This window comes from Anabrus simplex, chromosome 1 (genome assembly GCF_040414725.1).
Source record: "Anabrus simplex isolate iqAnaSimp1 chromosome 1, ASM4041472v1, whole genome shotgun sequence".
Classification (NCBI taxonomy): Eukaryota; Metazoa; Arthropoda; class Insecta; order Orthoptera; family Tettigoniidae; genus Anabrus; species Anabrus simplex.
This window is the reverse complement of record NC_090265.1, coordinates 1,074,959,157-1,074,976,128: the sequence shown is the minus strand read 5'-3', so window position 1 is coordinate 1,074,976,128 and position 16,972 is coordinate 1,074,959,157. Positions and strand designations below refer to the sequence as shown.

The 16,972-nt window shown below is 37.9% G+C and overlaps 1 protein-coding gene across 5 annotated transcripts in view; it reads left to right on the top strand.

The window, feature by feature from the left end:
• Csk (C-terminal Src kinase) overlaps positions 1-16,972 on the top strand; it is a 664,783-nt gene that overhangs the window by 604,131 nt on the left and 43,680 nt on the right. For all 5 annotated transcript variants that reach the window (XM_067137182.2, XM_068225400.1, XM_067137181.2 and 2 more), the window contains 3 exons: positions 2,435-2,654; positions 13,372-13,506; positions 13,597-13,733. In XM_067137182.2, the coding sequence (XP_066993283.1) occupies positions 2,435-2,654; positions 13,372-13,506; positions 13,597-13,733 (492 nt within the window). The remainder of the gene's footprint in view (positions 1-2,434; positions 2,655-13,371; positions 13,507-13,596; positions 13,734-16,972) is intronic.

The window sequence follows — 16,972 nt, the reverse complement described above, 5'->3', positions numbered from 1 at the left end:
TGGAGTCTGATAACCGAAATTGAAAAACGAAAAATAAAATTTATTGGTCACATTCTGCGGCATGAGGAGTTCCTTTGTAATATCATTGAAGGAAAAATTGCTGGAAAAAGAGGAAGAGGACGACCCAGAGTGTCTTACTTCAAGAACCTGCTTCTGAAGATGAAGTTCAAGACCTACGCTGAGTTGAAAAGACTGGCTCAAGATAGACAACTGTGGCTGCAGCGACAAGGCTTAGCCTTTAGAATATGATGATGATGATGATGATGAGTATAAAGCTTCCCCCTTCTTGTACATTTCAATGGACTCGTCCACTACACGTTTATGTTTGCTGTTCCCCCTTTCATCGCCAGTCAGTCAGTGGAAGCTTTTTCTGTAAGCCTGGTCCTTTACACCGTGCGCAACTCCTGACGTTTGTCATCTGTGGTCTTTGTTGTTGGTATAGAAGTGTTCTGTGAGTTTAATGGATATAGTTTTCTTCAATAATGCAATGTGTTTTGCTACAGAAACTGGTATTTTGTTCCATGGTTATATTTTTCATTATTAACACAACTTCTTTTGCTATAGAAACTAATATTTTGTTTCATGGATATACTTTTCTTATATAAATCAATGTGTTTTGCAAGAAAAACTAGTATTTTGTTTCATGGACATATATACTGGTACTAAATTTTACAGATGGTTTCAAGTTATCCCTTTGATTGCAGATATAATGTTATATATGGTTATATCATTAATGAAAGAATGTTTCAAGTTACACTCTGTATGAAAGTTAGTTGATCTGGCTGTTATTATTCCTCTGACCCCCATACCATGTTTTTCAAAATTGGATCTTGGTAGATCCTTAATTATTTCCATTAATTTCTAGCATGAAGACAATTGAATATTCTTGATATCAAGGATGTTCATAATTCATCTATATTTTATTTAAAACATTAAAATATCGTGAATAATGATCCAGAAGTAAGTATTGAGACAAAAGAAAACACACTGATGTTTTATATTAGCAACCTTTAAGCAAGTTTTGTAAAGTTAGCACACTCTCACAAAGCTTAGTTTTTTAAGAGGAGTTACCTTCCATAGTCATGTTTAAAAGGAAGAAGTAATTCAGTTTTTGACATAGCTGACATAGCTGGCAGTTCTTAAGTAATTGATTGTATAGCTTGCAGATGTTTCCATAGACAGCTAACTGAATATTGGTGAAAGTGGTTCACTTTGTGTTAGTCATCCTAGGGTAAATGGTTGACACATCATCCAGAAAACAAAAGATAGGGGTTTAAGTCAGTGTGGAGGTCATCTTTCTACTTCTTTCCAGTGGCGGCGCGTGACTTTCATCGCTGGGGGTTCAAAAGAAGAAAAAATTGCCTCCCCCCAACCTCTCCTCTTCCCATCTCCGCCAGCTTCTCTTCCATCGTGGGCCGTAACCTCCTAAACTAAGATGACATAAGTTCTAGAAAGTGATCAAATACAAGAGGAGCAGAAAATACGGTAGGCCTACATGCCGAGTTTTACCACATGCAAAATAAGAAATAACTGCTTCATTGAAGTCCGCAGAGTCTCGAACAAAGTTCCTTTCAATTGACAACATAGCAAGAGCAATAAGTCTATCCTGGATCATTGTGCTGCGCTAGAAAGTCTTTATTCTCTTCAGGGTAGAGAAACACCTTTCTGCTTTCGATGTCATGGGAATAGTAACAACTATATTTAAAAGTTTTCATTGGTATTACCTTGCCGCTATTCTTTGCCTCAATGATTTTTGAGTTAAGTTTCTCTCCAAAAGGTAATTATTCCAAAGAAGGCAAATTAATAGGTGTTTAGTAAGTAATGATATATTTGGGACAAGATATTAATTGGAATTTGACAGTTTAATGTGACTTTTGGTAGTAACGATGCTTTTCAACACTAGCGCTAGTTACGTGTTCTATTCTCTCTGTTGCCTAGTCAAATTCCCGTAAGGCCAACAGATGGCAGGCACATACCCCAACCCCAACAACACGACTAGCTAGTCTTGAGACAGTGGCCTATTGCGCATGCGTAAAGAACAGAGATCCGTTTCTGCGATATCCTGGTCTTGCCTTAGTGCTGGCTTTCGTCCCCCCGCACCTCGCCACTCCCTTCGCCTATGTACGGACGGAGAGATCGTCTTTGCAAGGGGGTTCATTCCAGACAAGTATCCAGCCACAGACCTTGCGCAGCTCACATGAATTGAAAGCCAGTACGAGTATATTACGGATAGAGGGACTTAGCAAGAGCTTCGAGATTGACAAGGGAGTTATGAAAATTACGTAGTTGAGTACAATTGGATATAAACTGGAGGTTCATTGCTCCATTGCGCTATACCAGAAACCGCCACTGCTTCTTTCATATTTTATGTAAAATGTCATCTGTACAGATGAGAATTTTATAACTTATTAATATCAATTCTCAACTTTCACAGCTGGTTCCATGGGAAGATATCTCGAGACCGTGCAGAGCAGCTATTGTCTCCTAAGGAAGATGGGCTGTTCCTGGTACGAGAGTCAACCAACTTCCCTGGGGACTACACCTTATGTGTGTGCTACCAGGGCAAGGTGGAGCACTACCGGGTCAAGTACAAGGACAATCAACTCACTATCGATGATGAAGAGTTCTTTGAGAACCTTGCAAAACTTGTTGAGGTAAGTAGTAGAGTTCATTTTGAAGCATGTCTATGAAAATAATCACTTAAATAAACTTGTGATTATGTCCTACTGTATTTCGTACTACAAATCGTGGGGCAGGAGACTAGACTATATTATGTATTAACCAGAACTCAACTATTGAAGAAAGTAATGGAGGGGGACCAAACAAGTGATAGATCAAGTCATGTACAGTAGAACTTGATAAAACATTTTAAATTTGCCTGATGTGAAAAGAGTAAACAACAGAAGATCATTTTCACGGCTGACAATAATGGAGTTTGAATCTACCATCTCCCACAAGTTCACAACTACGTGACCTAAACTGTCTACTCAGCTTGTTCAGTACCTGGTAGTTTATTGATTTGTGTATTAAATTTTATTTAGCAAAGGTAACTCTGAAAATTTGTAACAACAAAGTTTGAAGTTGCACAACTGTCCTAACAGTACACTAACACTCTGCTGCTTGAAATAGGCAATTCTTCCATCTAGTGGAAGATTTTAGAACTACTTGAAGAAATTAATATAATTTATGTATGGAAATCAGCAGTCCTATCTTACTACTATTTTTCCAAAGACCTTCAAATTGTGTGCTTTGAAATGAGGGGCCACTGACTGGGATCTCTCCAGCTGTTTTCTCACAATTTCTTTACCAGAAAACAGCTTATCATATACAGTTATATTTCATTTCCCTGGTAATTACTAATTACTTTTTACATAATGGCAGTTGACTGGTGGTTGAATCAGTAGTAAGATGCTGAAGGTAGGATGTATTGAATATATATCTTGAGAGATTTCTCAAGACTGAGAGTCTCCCGACAAGCTTATGAAGTAGAAATGAGCTAGTCTGATGAACATGGAATCCATTGTGAAGACTTAAAGTAAACTTACGTCCCAATCCCGAGATGGTGCAGGTCTTTTCAGGCAATGGAGGTGAGCTGCATGTACCATTTTAATCACACACTATCCTCCTGCCATTCTAAAATCTGTGACAGTACCAGGAATTGAACCTGGGCCTCCAAGGATGACAGTAATGCTAACTGTTATGCTATGGAGGTGGACATCTTTAAGATCGACAGTGTATGAGGATGTTCTAGTGCTTGTTCCTTTCTGATGGTAACCTTTGTCTGTGTTTTTGTTCTGCTTCCTAATTCTTTGCTATTGCCTTTATGTCACACCGATACAGATAGGTCTTATGGCGACAATGGGACAGGAAAGGAGTAGGACTGGGAAGGAAGTGGCCGTGGCCTTAATTAAGGTACAGCCCCAGCATTTGCCTGCTGTGAAAATGGGAAACCACGGAAAACCATCTTCAGGGCTGCCGACAGTGGGGTTTGAACCCACTATCTCCCGAATACTGGATACTGGCCACACTTAAGCGACTGCAGCTATCGAGCTCGGTCTTCCTAGTTCTTGCCACCAATATATACACGTACATTTGTTCTCCTTTCATGACATAAGTATTATTTTGAGTGAGTACATTTTTTGCATGGCAGAATTCCAGTGAGAATTTATTTTTCATTGTAAGTGCAAATAAAAAGTTTATTAGACTGTCACTCTAGTGTTACATTTTTAACCACGGTCTCCTGTTGCCAGTCGAAACCATATACCATTGAATTCCCAACCATAGACACATTTCTCAGACAGTCCACTTCCTCTGTATGTGACTATGAGTATTATTAGTGGGGAGCAGATTTCTATGTGCTAAAAGTATGAAAAATATTAATATTTTATGTGCTAAAAATCTAAAAGTATTTGATTAAAGGTTAAAAATATTCTGCTTTAAATATCACATAACCACCCACGTTCAAGAGGTAAATGATTATGAAGTATTGTATTAAAATATGGTGCTACTGAACGTGATGTCTGTGTATGGAAAAGTACGATATGGTATATTCATTTTTGATGTGCCAGTAGATATGGTATTTACAAAAATGGTATTGTTTTGTTTACATATGACAAAAACAACCTATCGTTTTTGAAAAATTTGTGCCAGTTGCCAATCACATGCTGGTATATTAGTCTCAGTATTGCAGTGAACAACAAAGGCCATCTCCATCACAAATGCATGCGATTATCTCTAAAGAACACCTTATACTGCAAAAGCGATTGCACTGTTTCACAGGATCTCAGACGAGCATAGTTAAAGAGACTAATGTCACCAGCATTAATGCCAACAATTTCACCAACATGAGCACCTTCCAACACTTGGGCAACTTCACACATTTTTTAAAACCCTCTGTTTTCCATGACAAATGTTTATATTTGACCTTTAACAGTCCCTGCATCTACGGGGCCTAGAGTGAGTCTAGTTTATTTTCAACACCATATACCACCTTCACTATTTCAGTCAACAGGTTAGTGGATTTTGCAAGTTTGTCTATGGCCTTACACAAGAAACGTAGATTGGCAGATATAAATGCAAAATCATTTTTCAAAGAGTTGTCTTTCAGTAACTCTTGAAGAATCTCAGTTGATTAAGTATCTTTTTTATAAAGTGTATTGACAATGGATGTGACTGTTTCAAAACTGTCTGCGTAGTATACCACAGTGCTAGCTAGGTATCCCACCCCATGACAATAAGCAGAGGAAGAAGCGCGAGATCTGGGTTTTTCTCTTTAAACAGATCAATTCCTGAGGGTGCTTTTACAAATACTTTTTTGCCATTAGACACTAATTTACCCACTTTAGGATGCTGAGCCCGTGCAGTTTTACATAACCTGTGTAACCTGTGTACGTAAGTTACGTGTATCATTTTTGGGAAGCTTACAGAAGGGTCTTTGGCTGCTTTTATCATGTAAGCTGCTCTATCAGCAAGTAGAAGCAATACATTGTCGTATTTTACACATTCTAGCCAAAGTAAGTGCATGGCTTCATTAAACAAACTAATTACAGTGACATGACACATTTCTTTACATGCTAGCAAATAAGGATGTTCGCAAGCAGGTGTGTCATTCTTCAACTCACCAGTTGCAACATTTCCTACTTTTCTGCCACTTGAATCAGTTGTTTTGTCAATGCTCACCCACAGTTTTCACATCCTGCGTGATTTCTTTGTAAAGTTTCTTTGTAACATTTTGGGAGATATTTTTTCCTTAATGTGGATTTGTCTCGGGGCTCAATATTAATGTATTTTGTTAGGAAATTTCTCAGTCCCAGATGATTTATTTTGCCAAGAGTAATGCCAGTGCAAACCAAACAAATGCCTAAATAATACTGGGAGTATTTGGATGAGCCTACATATGATGAAGCTGGTTCATCAGTAGAAACGAGAATTATAGGCACTAAAAACAGTTAAAATAGGCAGGCATATAGGCTCTTAAATAGCACTAGCATGTAAAATAGGCAACAAAATAGGCATGAAAAAATTACTTAAAATTTAATAACGCACTCAATTACTACAAAAGGGATTTACAAGCAACATTTCAATGTTTTTCGGTAACAATCTTGTTCTCGTCTCACGCATAATGTTTTTGCACTGAGAGAAGATCTCTCAACATCACATGAAGTGACTGGACAAAACTTCAGTGAAGTCACTTCATTTGGTTTTATTTCGTTGACAGCGGCTGCCTTCCCAGAGGTTCGGACAAAACTTTCCCTGACTTCTTCCACAAAATGACTCCACCAGGGGCATGCCACTCTTCTCCAACTTGGTGATTGCTCCCGGCAGCTTGTTAAAATTTGAAGATGCTCCGGTTTACTCCGGTTTATGCAGGGGCATATTAGCTACCAACATTGCAGTGCATAGGTCTGAAGAAAATGGTTGTTGGTCGCTGCCCAAAGTGGACTGGTAGAAAGGCTGCGTTGATACAGATTTCTGTACTCGTATCAGATGCATCGCAGTATTTGATCTATGTGGTATTTTTCTCACATTTGATCTGAAAAATAATAAAATTGATATCAATTACATTGTCCCTATATCTTAAATGTCTACAGTTGGGCTAATTGACAGTAATGCTTAGTATATATCATGCATTTGTTTAATAAATAAAAAAGACTATTAGAGATTATGTTTCTAGAAATACAAAACTTTAAAGTAGGAACAAGGGAATTAGTAATTTACATGGAAATATGTCCTCAAGGATTTTCAGTTATAATTTGGCAGTATTGTGTCGAGTTCACGTCTGAAAAATATAATAAAAATACGTGAAACAATACCGGAGTAGCGTAGAGGAGAGATCTGTCCTTTATGCTTGCTAAGGACCCACCAAGCTGGCCCTAGCAGTATTCTTACTTATATAGAAGTGGTAAAGCCAGAGGGTCTCTACGCTTCAGAGAGCCTGACAATGAATAAAAAGGGCGAGCTTCAAGATCTCAAAAAAAAAAAAAAAAAGGAGAGGAGAATCTTAAGGAAAATTTTAGGACCACAAAAATGCTGATGGGGTGTGGAAGAATAGAAAAAATGATGATCTCTACAAATACACCGAAAAAATCAGTCACCATGTGAAAGCGAAGGCTGAAATTATATAGGCATCTAGAAAGAATGGATGAGAAACGGCTAAGAAAATATCCATAGGGGCAAGAGATCTTCTTAGGTCGACGCCCCGAAAAAATAGCATTAAAAAAAATTCAAGTACATCACTGGACTGAAAGCTTCGACGAAGTGGGTAGAAAAGGTAAAATGAGATGCAATAGAAAGTGTACTTACAATGGATATGATTAACAACAGAAAAGAATTTAGAAGCCGAGTGTCCAGCTCAAAACATTCCAGGAGAAACCACCAATTTGTAGAACCAAATTGGTCATATCTGAGAAGTGAAAGGGTGAAGAGGTTCTGGAGAGAAGAAGAAGAAGAAGAAGAAGAAGAAGAAGAAGAAGAAGAAGAAGAAGAAGAAGAAGAAGAAGAAGAAGAAGAAGAAGAAGAAGAAGACGAAGAAGGAGAAGAAGAAGAAGAAGAAGAAGAAGACGAAGAAGAAGAAGAAGAAGAAGAAGAAGAAGAAGAAGAAGAAGAAGAAGAAGAAGAAGAAGAAGAAGAAGAAGAATGAAAACGGAGGCACTATAAATCTCAGATTTGTGAACATTTTATTTGTTTCTATTCGCCATCTTTGGTCAGCCAGGTCAGCTGTCATGAAGACTTTCTGTTGCCTGCAATAGATCCTGCATCATGTGTGCCCACAAGGCTGCCCCCTGTTGAAAATAAAAAAAACGCGTAAATTGAAATTGTCATGACATGCACCCATAACCTTATTTTTGTCACAGTTTAGTAAAACTCTAGAGGGGATGCTAGAGGCTTATTAGCCTGGAAGCTTACGCCCCTCAGACTCTCTTTGCTTTCCCCTTCTCACCCCCCCCTCCCATGCACAACCGGCCTCACCAATTCAGACCAACGGTCTTTTCGCTGGCTGGTCTTGTAAAGATAGTCTTGGCAACCTTGTAAAACACGCTGTGGCATCGTCCTAGCCGGGCTACATCGGATCTGCAACCTGTGTTTCACGAAGGCTTCGCAGAAGTATAATAGAATTCACCAATTTTTTTTTTTTGCAAGTTGCCTTACGTCGCACCAACACAGATAGGTCTTATGGCGACGATAGGACAGGAAAGGGCTAGGAGTGGTTAGGAAGCAGCCAAGGCCTTAATTAAGGTACAGCCCCAGTATTTGCCTGGTTTCCAATTTTCCTGTACCTTAATTAAGGCCATGGCCGGTTCCTTCCAACTCCTAGGCCTTTCCTATCCCATCATCGCCATAAGACCTATCTGTGTCGGTGCGATGTAAAGCCACTAGCAAAAAAAAAAATAATAAAAAAAAAAAAGCATTTCAGTTGTAAATCTCTATTTTCACAGGAATTGAATCACAGTTCAAAATACCAATTTAATTTTCATCCATTCTGTGACAAGAGACCACTGGCGTTTTAACTCCTCGTTGATTAATTTAATTATTATTTATATTTTAGCATTATAAAAAGAATAATTGAAAGTTCAGCATTGCAACAAATCAATTTGCCACAATACGTAAATTAATAGGCCTATATATGCTACAAAAAATGCGATCATAGTTTTCAGTCACAAAGATAAAAGGAACAAACGAACTTACCTCCTTACTGCAAGCATGACAGACTACCCTTCCATCCGTAGTGGAACTGGGATCCCCTGTGATCCACTGCTTCAGCCAGTAGGACTTCGACGATTTTTCTTTGGGCATTGCCGCAAACATACTTTTTTCCCTTCCACTTCACAGTAAATCACAACACGTTCTGAACATACAGCGTACGCGTACAGCAGTTCACATCGAAAGGGAGGTACAGGCCATATGGGTTGTGCAACATAGTTCGACGTTGACTGGTTCTCGCATATGTCTTAGGAGGTTGTTGGAGGGGTTGAAGGCTTCGAGGTCAAATTGTTCCTTGTTTCTCCTGATGGAAATTTCCCTAGAATTATTTCTAGTGACTTACGAGAATTCCTATTTTTGTCCATAGGGTAAACAGATATTGAAAAAAGAGAAGATAATTCTGTCGAGCACACTAGCTACAATATAATGCAATGGAAGAAAATCGGCTTTTTAAAAATACAGTCAAAAGTCATCAAATAGGCATTTATACTCCAAATAGGCATAAACCCCTGAAATCGGCATTTATAGGCACAATAAAACCAAAGAAATTAGCTAAAAAGACCCTAAAACGGATTTATATCTCAAAAGCCTACATTTCTGAACACAGGAATAAAATAGGCAAATTCCCGTTTCTATTCATCAGTTAATAATTGTCGCAAACGCACACGCAAAGCAGTTGCAGTATGCTTTTTTCCAGACAAATGCTGAATTACTTGGGGACATTAATCTGCACTTACTGTTTTACCTTATTGTTGGCAAAATAACACTTTTCCAACAGTAGTGAAAATATTTTTAAATTCTTTTACGTATTGTTGAAGACATGATCTTGTACTCGACTTCACTTTAGGCATTGTTTAACAGGTTAAGACACATGCATTTATGGTGAATCACTGTTTCAATAAAAAAAGGAATAGCAGCAGACACTGAAGGAAATATGTCTTATCTTAGAAATTCAGACAAAAGCACACAACTACGGGAATGATATATGGACCCTAACAACTCGCCTTACTCTTACAAGTGACACAATCCCACTACCTTATGTTAGGGGCTGATGACCACGATGTTAGGCCCCTTTAAACAACAAGCATCATCATCATCATCATCATCATTACCTTATGTTGGGGGAATATCTTTCCAGTGCACAGTTTAATCTGCAGTATACCCCATCACCTAATCTCCGCGTGATTGCCTTTCGCTGGCATTCGGTGAACAAAACCCAGGCAGGCTGACTGGTACAAGCGAGCTAGAATACTAGCTAACTCAGTCATGGAGGGAAAGAACTTGGGCAGCAAGTCAGATGACTGTCTAAAGGTAATGGCATAGCCAGTGATCAGCAGGTCTTTCAACTTTCGGAGGGATATCCATACATAGCCACAACATTCAAAAATATGACATTAGATACACTGTTTAAAAACAAATACTGTAATTGTAAAATGTGAATAAGTGCATCATTTTATAATACAGAAGCATTTTACATTTTATTGTACAATAAATATAAATATTTATGTGCTTATTATGAATTTTCTTAAAATATGTATTTACATAAATATTTTATGAAAATATGTGTTTTTATATGAAATAACATTGGGAATGCACAATAGGAATAATAAACTTTGTTTAAAACAAAGTAGTATCTAATTACTAGGGCTCGGATGTTTAAGACCAAAAAATAGCCCAAATAAGCAAGCAAACATGACCTCAAAAGTGATGAAGTATGACCTGAAAAGTGACTAAATATGACTTAAAATTTACAAAATATGACCTGAAAGTGATTAATCTAAATATGGCCATTTTAATATAAATTATAAATCTAAATGGCAATTCCTTTGATACATATTTGTTAACTAAATTCTTTATTCTTACTTTCATAATAATTTTTTGAATATACATGTTTATCAGTTATTCACAATCTGTTGTCCTTGATTCACTTATCAAACGATGTTAGGCCCCTGTAAAGTAATAAGTTCGCCAAGATTATCAGATCACACAACTTTTTAAAAGTCAAAACATGTTTGCACTCTGCATTGATGGTTTGAAATATGAAAAAAACTAGAAATCAATCCATTTCATATATTTACGTGAAAGGAGGGTGAGGTTCTAATATCTGAACAAAGACAAGTGAGCGATTGCCAGAAATAATTAGCTCACTGTTGGGATAGGTTTCTCAGGATTATTTCTGTCTATACCTGTGAGACCGGGTTGCCGAGTATAGTGGGTGGGGTAAAAGGTGTGCAGTGAGGTCTATGGCCTTCATTTTGTTTTTTTGCTAGTAGCTTTACGTTGCACCGACACAGATAGGTCTTTACAATGGCGAAAAATGAGAGTATCCTCCTATTCAATACATCATATATTCCGTCATTAGACGGAGCAAACAAATTCAGACATGTTTCGGCTCGCTTGAGCCATCTTCAGTGAAAAAAAATTAGGGGGGTTGGAATAATTTACATAATATAAGTTGAAAAAATGCTAAAAAAATAATGAAAGAGCAAATGAAAAAACAAACAAAAGAGAGCCTAGACGGAAACAAAATTAGCACAAATATACAATATTTACATCAATATGCAGAGCAAAAAACAACTTATTGCGACAAAATTCAGTGAAACAGGTGTTAATTTGAAATAATAATTGATACTAAAAACTGCGTTAACCTAAGAAACAAGGGAATGAGAAAACAAATGATGCGGATGGAAATGAATAATAGTAGCACATGATGAGGTTGTGGACCTCATAGTTTACAAATTATTGGTTTATAAAAATGACAAAACAGTTTGAAATTGCTGTCAAAATCATCCTAGTGGAAACCCATCACATCAAATTGGTCAGGAGGAGAGCGGGAGCAAACATTTTTGAGAGAAACCAAGCCTGAATTAACCTGCAGGCGAAAAGCCTGTGGAAAAAAAAAAAAAAAAAAAACACACCATGAAATTTAAGGCTTTAGAAATAGCAGCATTCTCAATATCTTCTCAATCTAGTGGTCCCTTTCTTCATTATTGTTTCATAATGTTGGCTGGTGTTTTGCCTTATTATAGAGGGGTCGGACTCGATCACGCGAACGAGACCGTTACTTTGAGAAAGCCAGGCCACTAGAGAGGACAACCACCTACTGCACACCATTAGAACTTCATTGACGGTTTCCACTAGATTACTACAATTTACTATGCATCTGTCTTCTACCTAACACAGCTTCTCATATTTTTATATGCGGCCCTTCCGACCCCTCTATAATAAGGCAAAACACCAGCCAACATTATGAAACAATAATGAAGAAAGGGACCGCTAGATTGAGAAGATATTGAGAATGCTGCTATTTCTAAAGCCTTAAATTTCATGGTGTGTTTTTTTTTTTTTTTTTCCACAGGCTTTTCGCCTGCAGGTTAATTCAGGCTTGGTTTCTCTTAAAAATGTTTGCTCCCGCTCTCCTCCTGACCAATTTGATGTGATGGGTTTCCACTAGGATGATTTTGACAGCAATTTCAAACTGTTTTGTCATTTTTATAAACCAATAATTTGTAAACTATGAGGTCCACAACCACATCATGTGCTACTATTATTCATTTCCATCCGCATCATTTGTTTTCTCATTCCCTTGTTTCTTAGGTTAACGCAGTTTTTAGTATCAATTATTATTTCAAATTAACACCTGTTTCACTGAATTTTGTCGCAATAAGTTGTTTTTTGCTCTGCATATTGATGTAAATATTGTATATTTGTGCTAATTTTGTTTCCGTCTAGGCTCTCTTTTGTTTGTTTTTTCATTTGCTCTTTCATTATTTTTTTAGCATTTTTTCAACTTATATTATGTAAATTATTCCAACCCCCTAATTTTTTTTTACTGAAGATGGCTCAAGCGAGCCGAAACATGTCTGAATTTGTTTGCTCCGTCTAATGACGGAATATATGATGTATTGAATAGGAGGATACTCTCATTTTTCGCCGTTGTAAAGTGAAAACCGTCAATACGGAATGATTGTAATATCTTGTAACAGATAGGTCTTATGGCGACAATGGGATAGGAAAGGCCTAGGAGTTGGAAGGAAGCGACTGTGGCCTTAATTAAGGTGCAACCCCAGCATTTGCCTGGTGTGAAAATGGGAAACCACGGAAAACCATCTTCAGGGCTGTCGACAGTGGGATTCGAACCCACTATCTCCCGGATGCAAGCTCACAGCCGCGCGCCTCTAACTGCACGGCCAACTCGCCCGGTGGTAACCTTCATTTTATACAAAGGGTATTCCATTTGTATTAACTGCAAATGTGATACCGAGAAGCAGTTTCGTGAACACTAGTTTGCATTCAGTAAGTTCAAGATGATTTTACACAGCTACAGCTGTCATCAAACTGCTGAAATATGACAGAAATATGAAGTTTCTATGAAAATAGCTCAAAATGTGACCTTATGACGAAAAATAGCTAAAATATTCACTTGTATGACAAATAAAAATCACTTATTTGTGAAGGTAATCACCTGAATTGCACCAAAATCCAATCAGACAAGTAAATAGAGACAAAGAAAAAATAAGACTTTTCCTAAACATCCGAGCACTAGTAATTACATACAAATCTGCTCCCTAATTGTAGGGTTATCTTATTTTTATTTTATTGGTGTTATAAAGATATTAGCTTTTTCTCTGCCAGTTTGTTCAGTGTGTATCATTTTATTTTATTTTTCAGCACTATGAACAAGATGCAGATGGTTTATGTACACAACTAACCAAAAGCTTACCAAAGAAAGGAAAGCAAGATTTCTTTGTGGACTCGAGAGCTTTCGAAGAAGCTGGTTGGGTGATCCGTAATAATGATTTGGAGGTTTGTATATCCCTTTGTGTTTTTTTTTGTTTTTTTAGAACTATAACCATGGTTATTCTATACTTTCACGTTTTATGTTGTTATGTTCAGTTGAAGGAGTCCATTGGGAAGGGTGAGTTCGGAGATGTCATGCTGGGAGTGCTGAAGGGGGAGAAGGTGGCTGTGAAGATGCTAAAGGATTCAAGTGAAGCAGCACAAAAGGTCCTTGCAGAAGCCAGCTTGATGACGTGAGTGTCCCTACTGTTGTTACAAGTTGTGGATCTTGTGCCTTCACCTCTACTCCTACAGCCACTTGTTTGGATTATCTTTGTCCATTGTCCTGAAGGTTTATGTTCTTCCTAAACACAATTCCCAGAAGTCGGGTAGAGCCTGCATCAGCATTTACATATGTCTGGCATGGAATAGGAGCGAGTTTTTGTGCAAACTCCATGATTTAGTCCATAGAGCCGTCTTATGAGAAAACAAGCCACATTCTTGTTTTTGTTGTTGTTATAATTATTATTATACCATATTGTTATTATTATGATCTTCTTGAGAATTTCCAGCCCATGTGACAGGAGAGTTATCCCTCTGTAGTGTGTGCATTTTCACCAATTTCCTGTCTTGAAGAGAAGAATGATAAACACCCTTGTTCCAGTCTGCAGGTACTTTGTTGTCCTTCCATACTGCATTAAGCACTTTCTATAGCAATTGCAGATTCTATACCCGTGCAGCTTTGGTCATGTCTATATTCACTTAATCTACTCCAGATGATTTTCTTTTTGGCATAGTTCTTAATGCTGCTTCTGTTTCTACCTGGTTGACAGGGGGGCTCCTCTTAGCGGACTTGCAGATTTGGCTGTATGTTTCTCTTTTCTTCGGATTCATTCAGTAAGTTGTTGAAATGGCTTTCCAGAACCTCTGTTTTGTCACTTCGTTTCTGGCTTTAGTCCAATTTTTGTCTTCAGGTGCCTTGATGAAATCCACTGGTTCGTTTTGTCTTTGATTGTGTTGTACGGTAACTATACTGGTTGGTTCACCAGCCCCTTATTTGTTGGAGATAGGCAACCCAAATAATGCGTATAACCTAAAGATCCTGTCCGACTCATTGGCTGAATGGTCAGCATACTGGCCTTTGGTTCAGAGGGTCCCAGGTTCGATTCCCGGCCGGGTCGGGGATTTTAACCTTTATTGGTTAATTCCATTGGCCCGTGGGCTGGGTGTTTGTGCTGTCCCCAACATCCCTGTGACTCGCACATCACACATAACACTATTCTCCACCACAATAACACGCAGTTACCTACACATGGCAGATGCCGCCCACCCTCATCGGAGGGTCTGCCTTACAAGAGCTGCACTCGGCTAGAAATAGCCACACAAATTAAAACAAAAAAATAGAACCTAAAGATCCTTATAATTTAGTTTTATGAGCACCAAATAACTTGAAATTTCTCCTCAAGGTTGATGAGGCTCTCCGCTACCTGTGTGCCATCACTAGCAATGGAAAAACTACTATGTACAATTCCATGCCAAATACTAAGGACCATTCTGCAAGCTTGATTTAGGGCCAGTATTATAATAGAGGTTTAAACTATTGGTTCAGTTTAAACTTCGGTTTATCTTTTATTCGCGTATTATAAAACTTAATATTAAGTTTACCTAGAGCGTAATTTTACTGCCACTCATCTACCGTTTAAACTGAAGTTTAAAAATACATAACCTTACAACATGGCAGAACAAATAGATCTCAAAGATATTTTTGGGATGTTTGAAGAAATACTAAGCGATGATGAAGAAGTGGTTCTAATTATTGAACGACCGGGCGAGTTGGCCGTGCGCGTAGAGGCGCGCGGCTGTGAGATTGCATCCGGGAGATAGTAGGTTCGAATCCCACTATCGGCAGCCCTGAAGATGGTTTTCTGTGGTTTCCCATTTTCACACCAGGCAAATGCTGGGGCTGTACCTTAATTAAGGCCATGGCTGCTTCCTTCCAACTCCTAGGCCTTCCCTATCCCATTGTCGCCATAAGACCTATCTGTGTCAGTGCGACGTAAAGCCCCTAGCAAAAAAAAAAATTATTGAACGACTACAGGCATCACGAGTTTTTCGAGCAAGGGCACGTCACTTTCATATATGGAACGAAATAGAGTTTTTAAATAGGTTTAGGCTTACAGAATAGACTGTCATAACCCTATTTCAGCAAATTGGTGCTAGAATAAAACATGCAACGAAAAGGTAAGAACGTAAAAATGACTTTCTGAACTGTTTGAATGTCAAAAGTGTAAATTTTAGAAAATAAAGTAAGTTTCTTTTATTTCAGAAATCATGCTGTAGAACCCCTCAGTCCACTACTAATAGCATTGCGGGTTTATGGCTCTGGTAGTATGTTTATTACAATGGGAGATTTTGGAGGAATTCATAAGGCCACTGTTTCACGGACTATATAAATATTTCTGTACTAATTGCACAAGCAATTATATTTCCTTAAAGTAAAATTAGGACAATGTTTATTGTTTTTATCCGCCATTTTACCTACAAGAAGTAAACAAAACATTATCGATAGTCATCTTTTCTTGCAAGTCACTGCAAAACATTATCGACAGTCTTCTTTTCTCGCAAGTCACTGCTACCAAGATCGTATATTTCCTTCTTCACCTCAGTTTAACTTAGGCCGGCCATTATAAGACTCAACATTGGTTTAAATTCAAGTTGCAGTTTAACTCAATCTTGTTTAAACCTTCATTATAATACCGGCCCTTATTGTGCCTTGAAATAACACAGGTACCTGTAATACAATGGAATTAATAGGTAACATATGGAAGTTAAATGAATATTGTAAACCTCCATTGAAGACTTTAAGACATATGTTAACTTTTGAGGTAGAACGGCCGTACTTAAGTACTAAACCTCTAGCAAGTATCATGTATGTTGACTATGTGGCTGAGTGGATCAAAGTGTGGAGCAGACGATGTGTATCGGCAGCGTAGTGGTTTGAATCCAGCATAAGGCAAGTTTTTAAAAGACAGAAATGCTCCATTTCAGCAGGGATACAATAATAATAATAATAATAATAATAATAATAATAATAATAATAATAATAATAATAATAATAATAATAATAATAATTTTTTGCTATTTGTTTTAAGAGGTGCGCTCTGATTTGGCTGTTTTAAGAGGTGCAGTCTGATTTGGCGTCCTTCCCCTAAGGATGGGTGGGGGAAGGATTGAGAAGGAAATTGGCCTTGGTCTTTTATTTAGGTACTGTCCCAGCATTCGCCTAGAGGTGAAAATGGGAAACCGAGGAAAACCGTTTTCAGGATGGCCGGCGTGGGATTCGCTTCCACATCCTACCTAATTCAACGCACACAAATAATAATGCACACCTACGAGGTCACATCACAGCACTTATTCATTTCCTGACAATGTATTCCTATGAAGAGTATGTTGAATTGTTGCTAATTTATGGAGAAAGTATGCTCGAATTAAA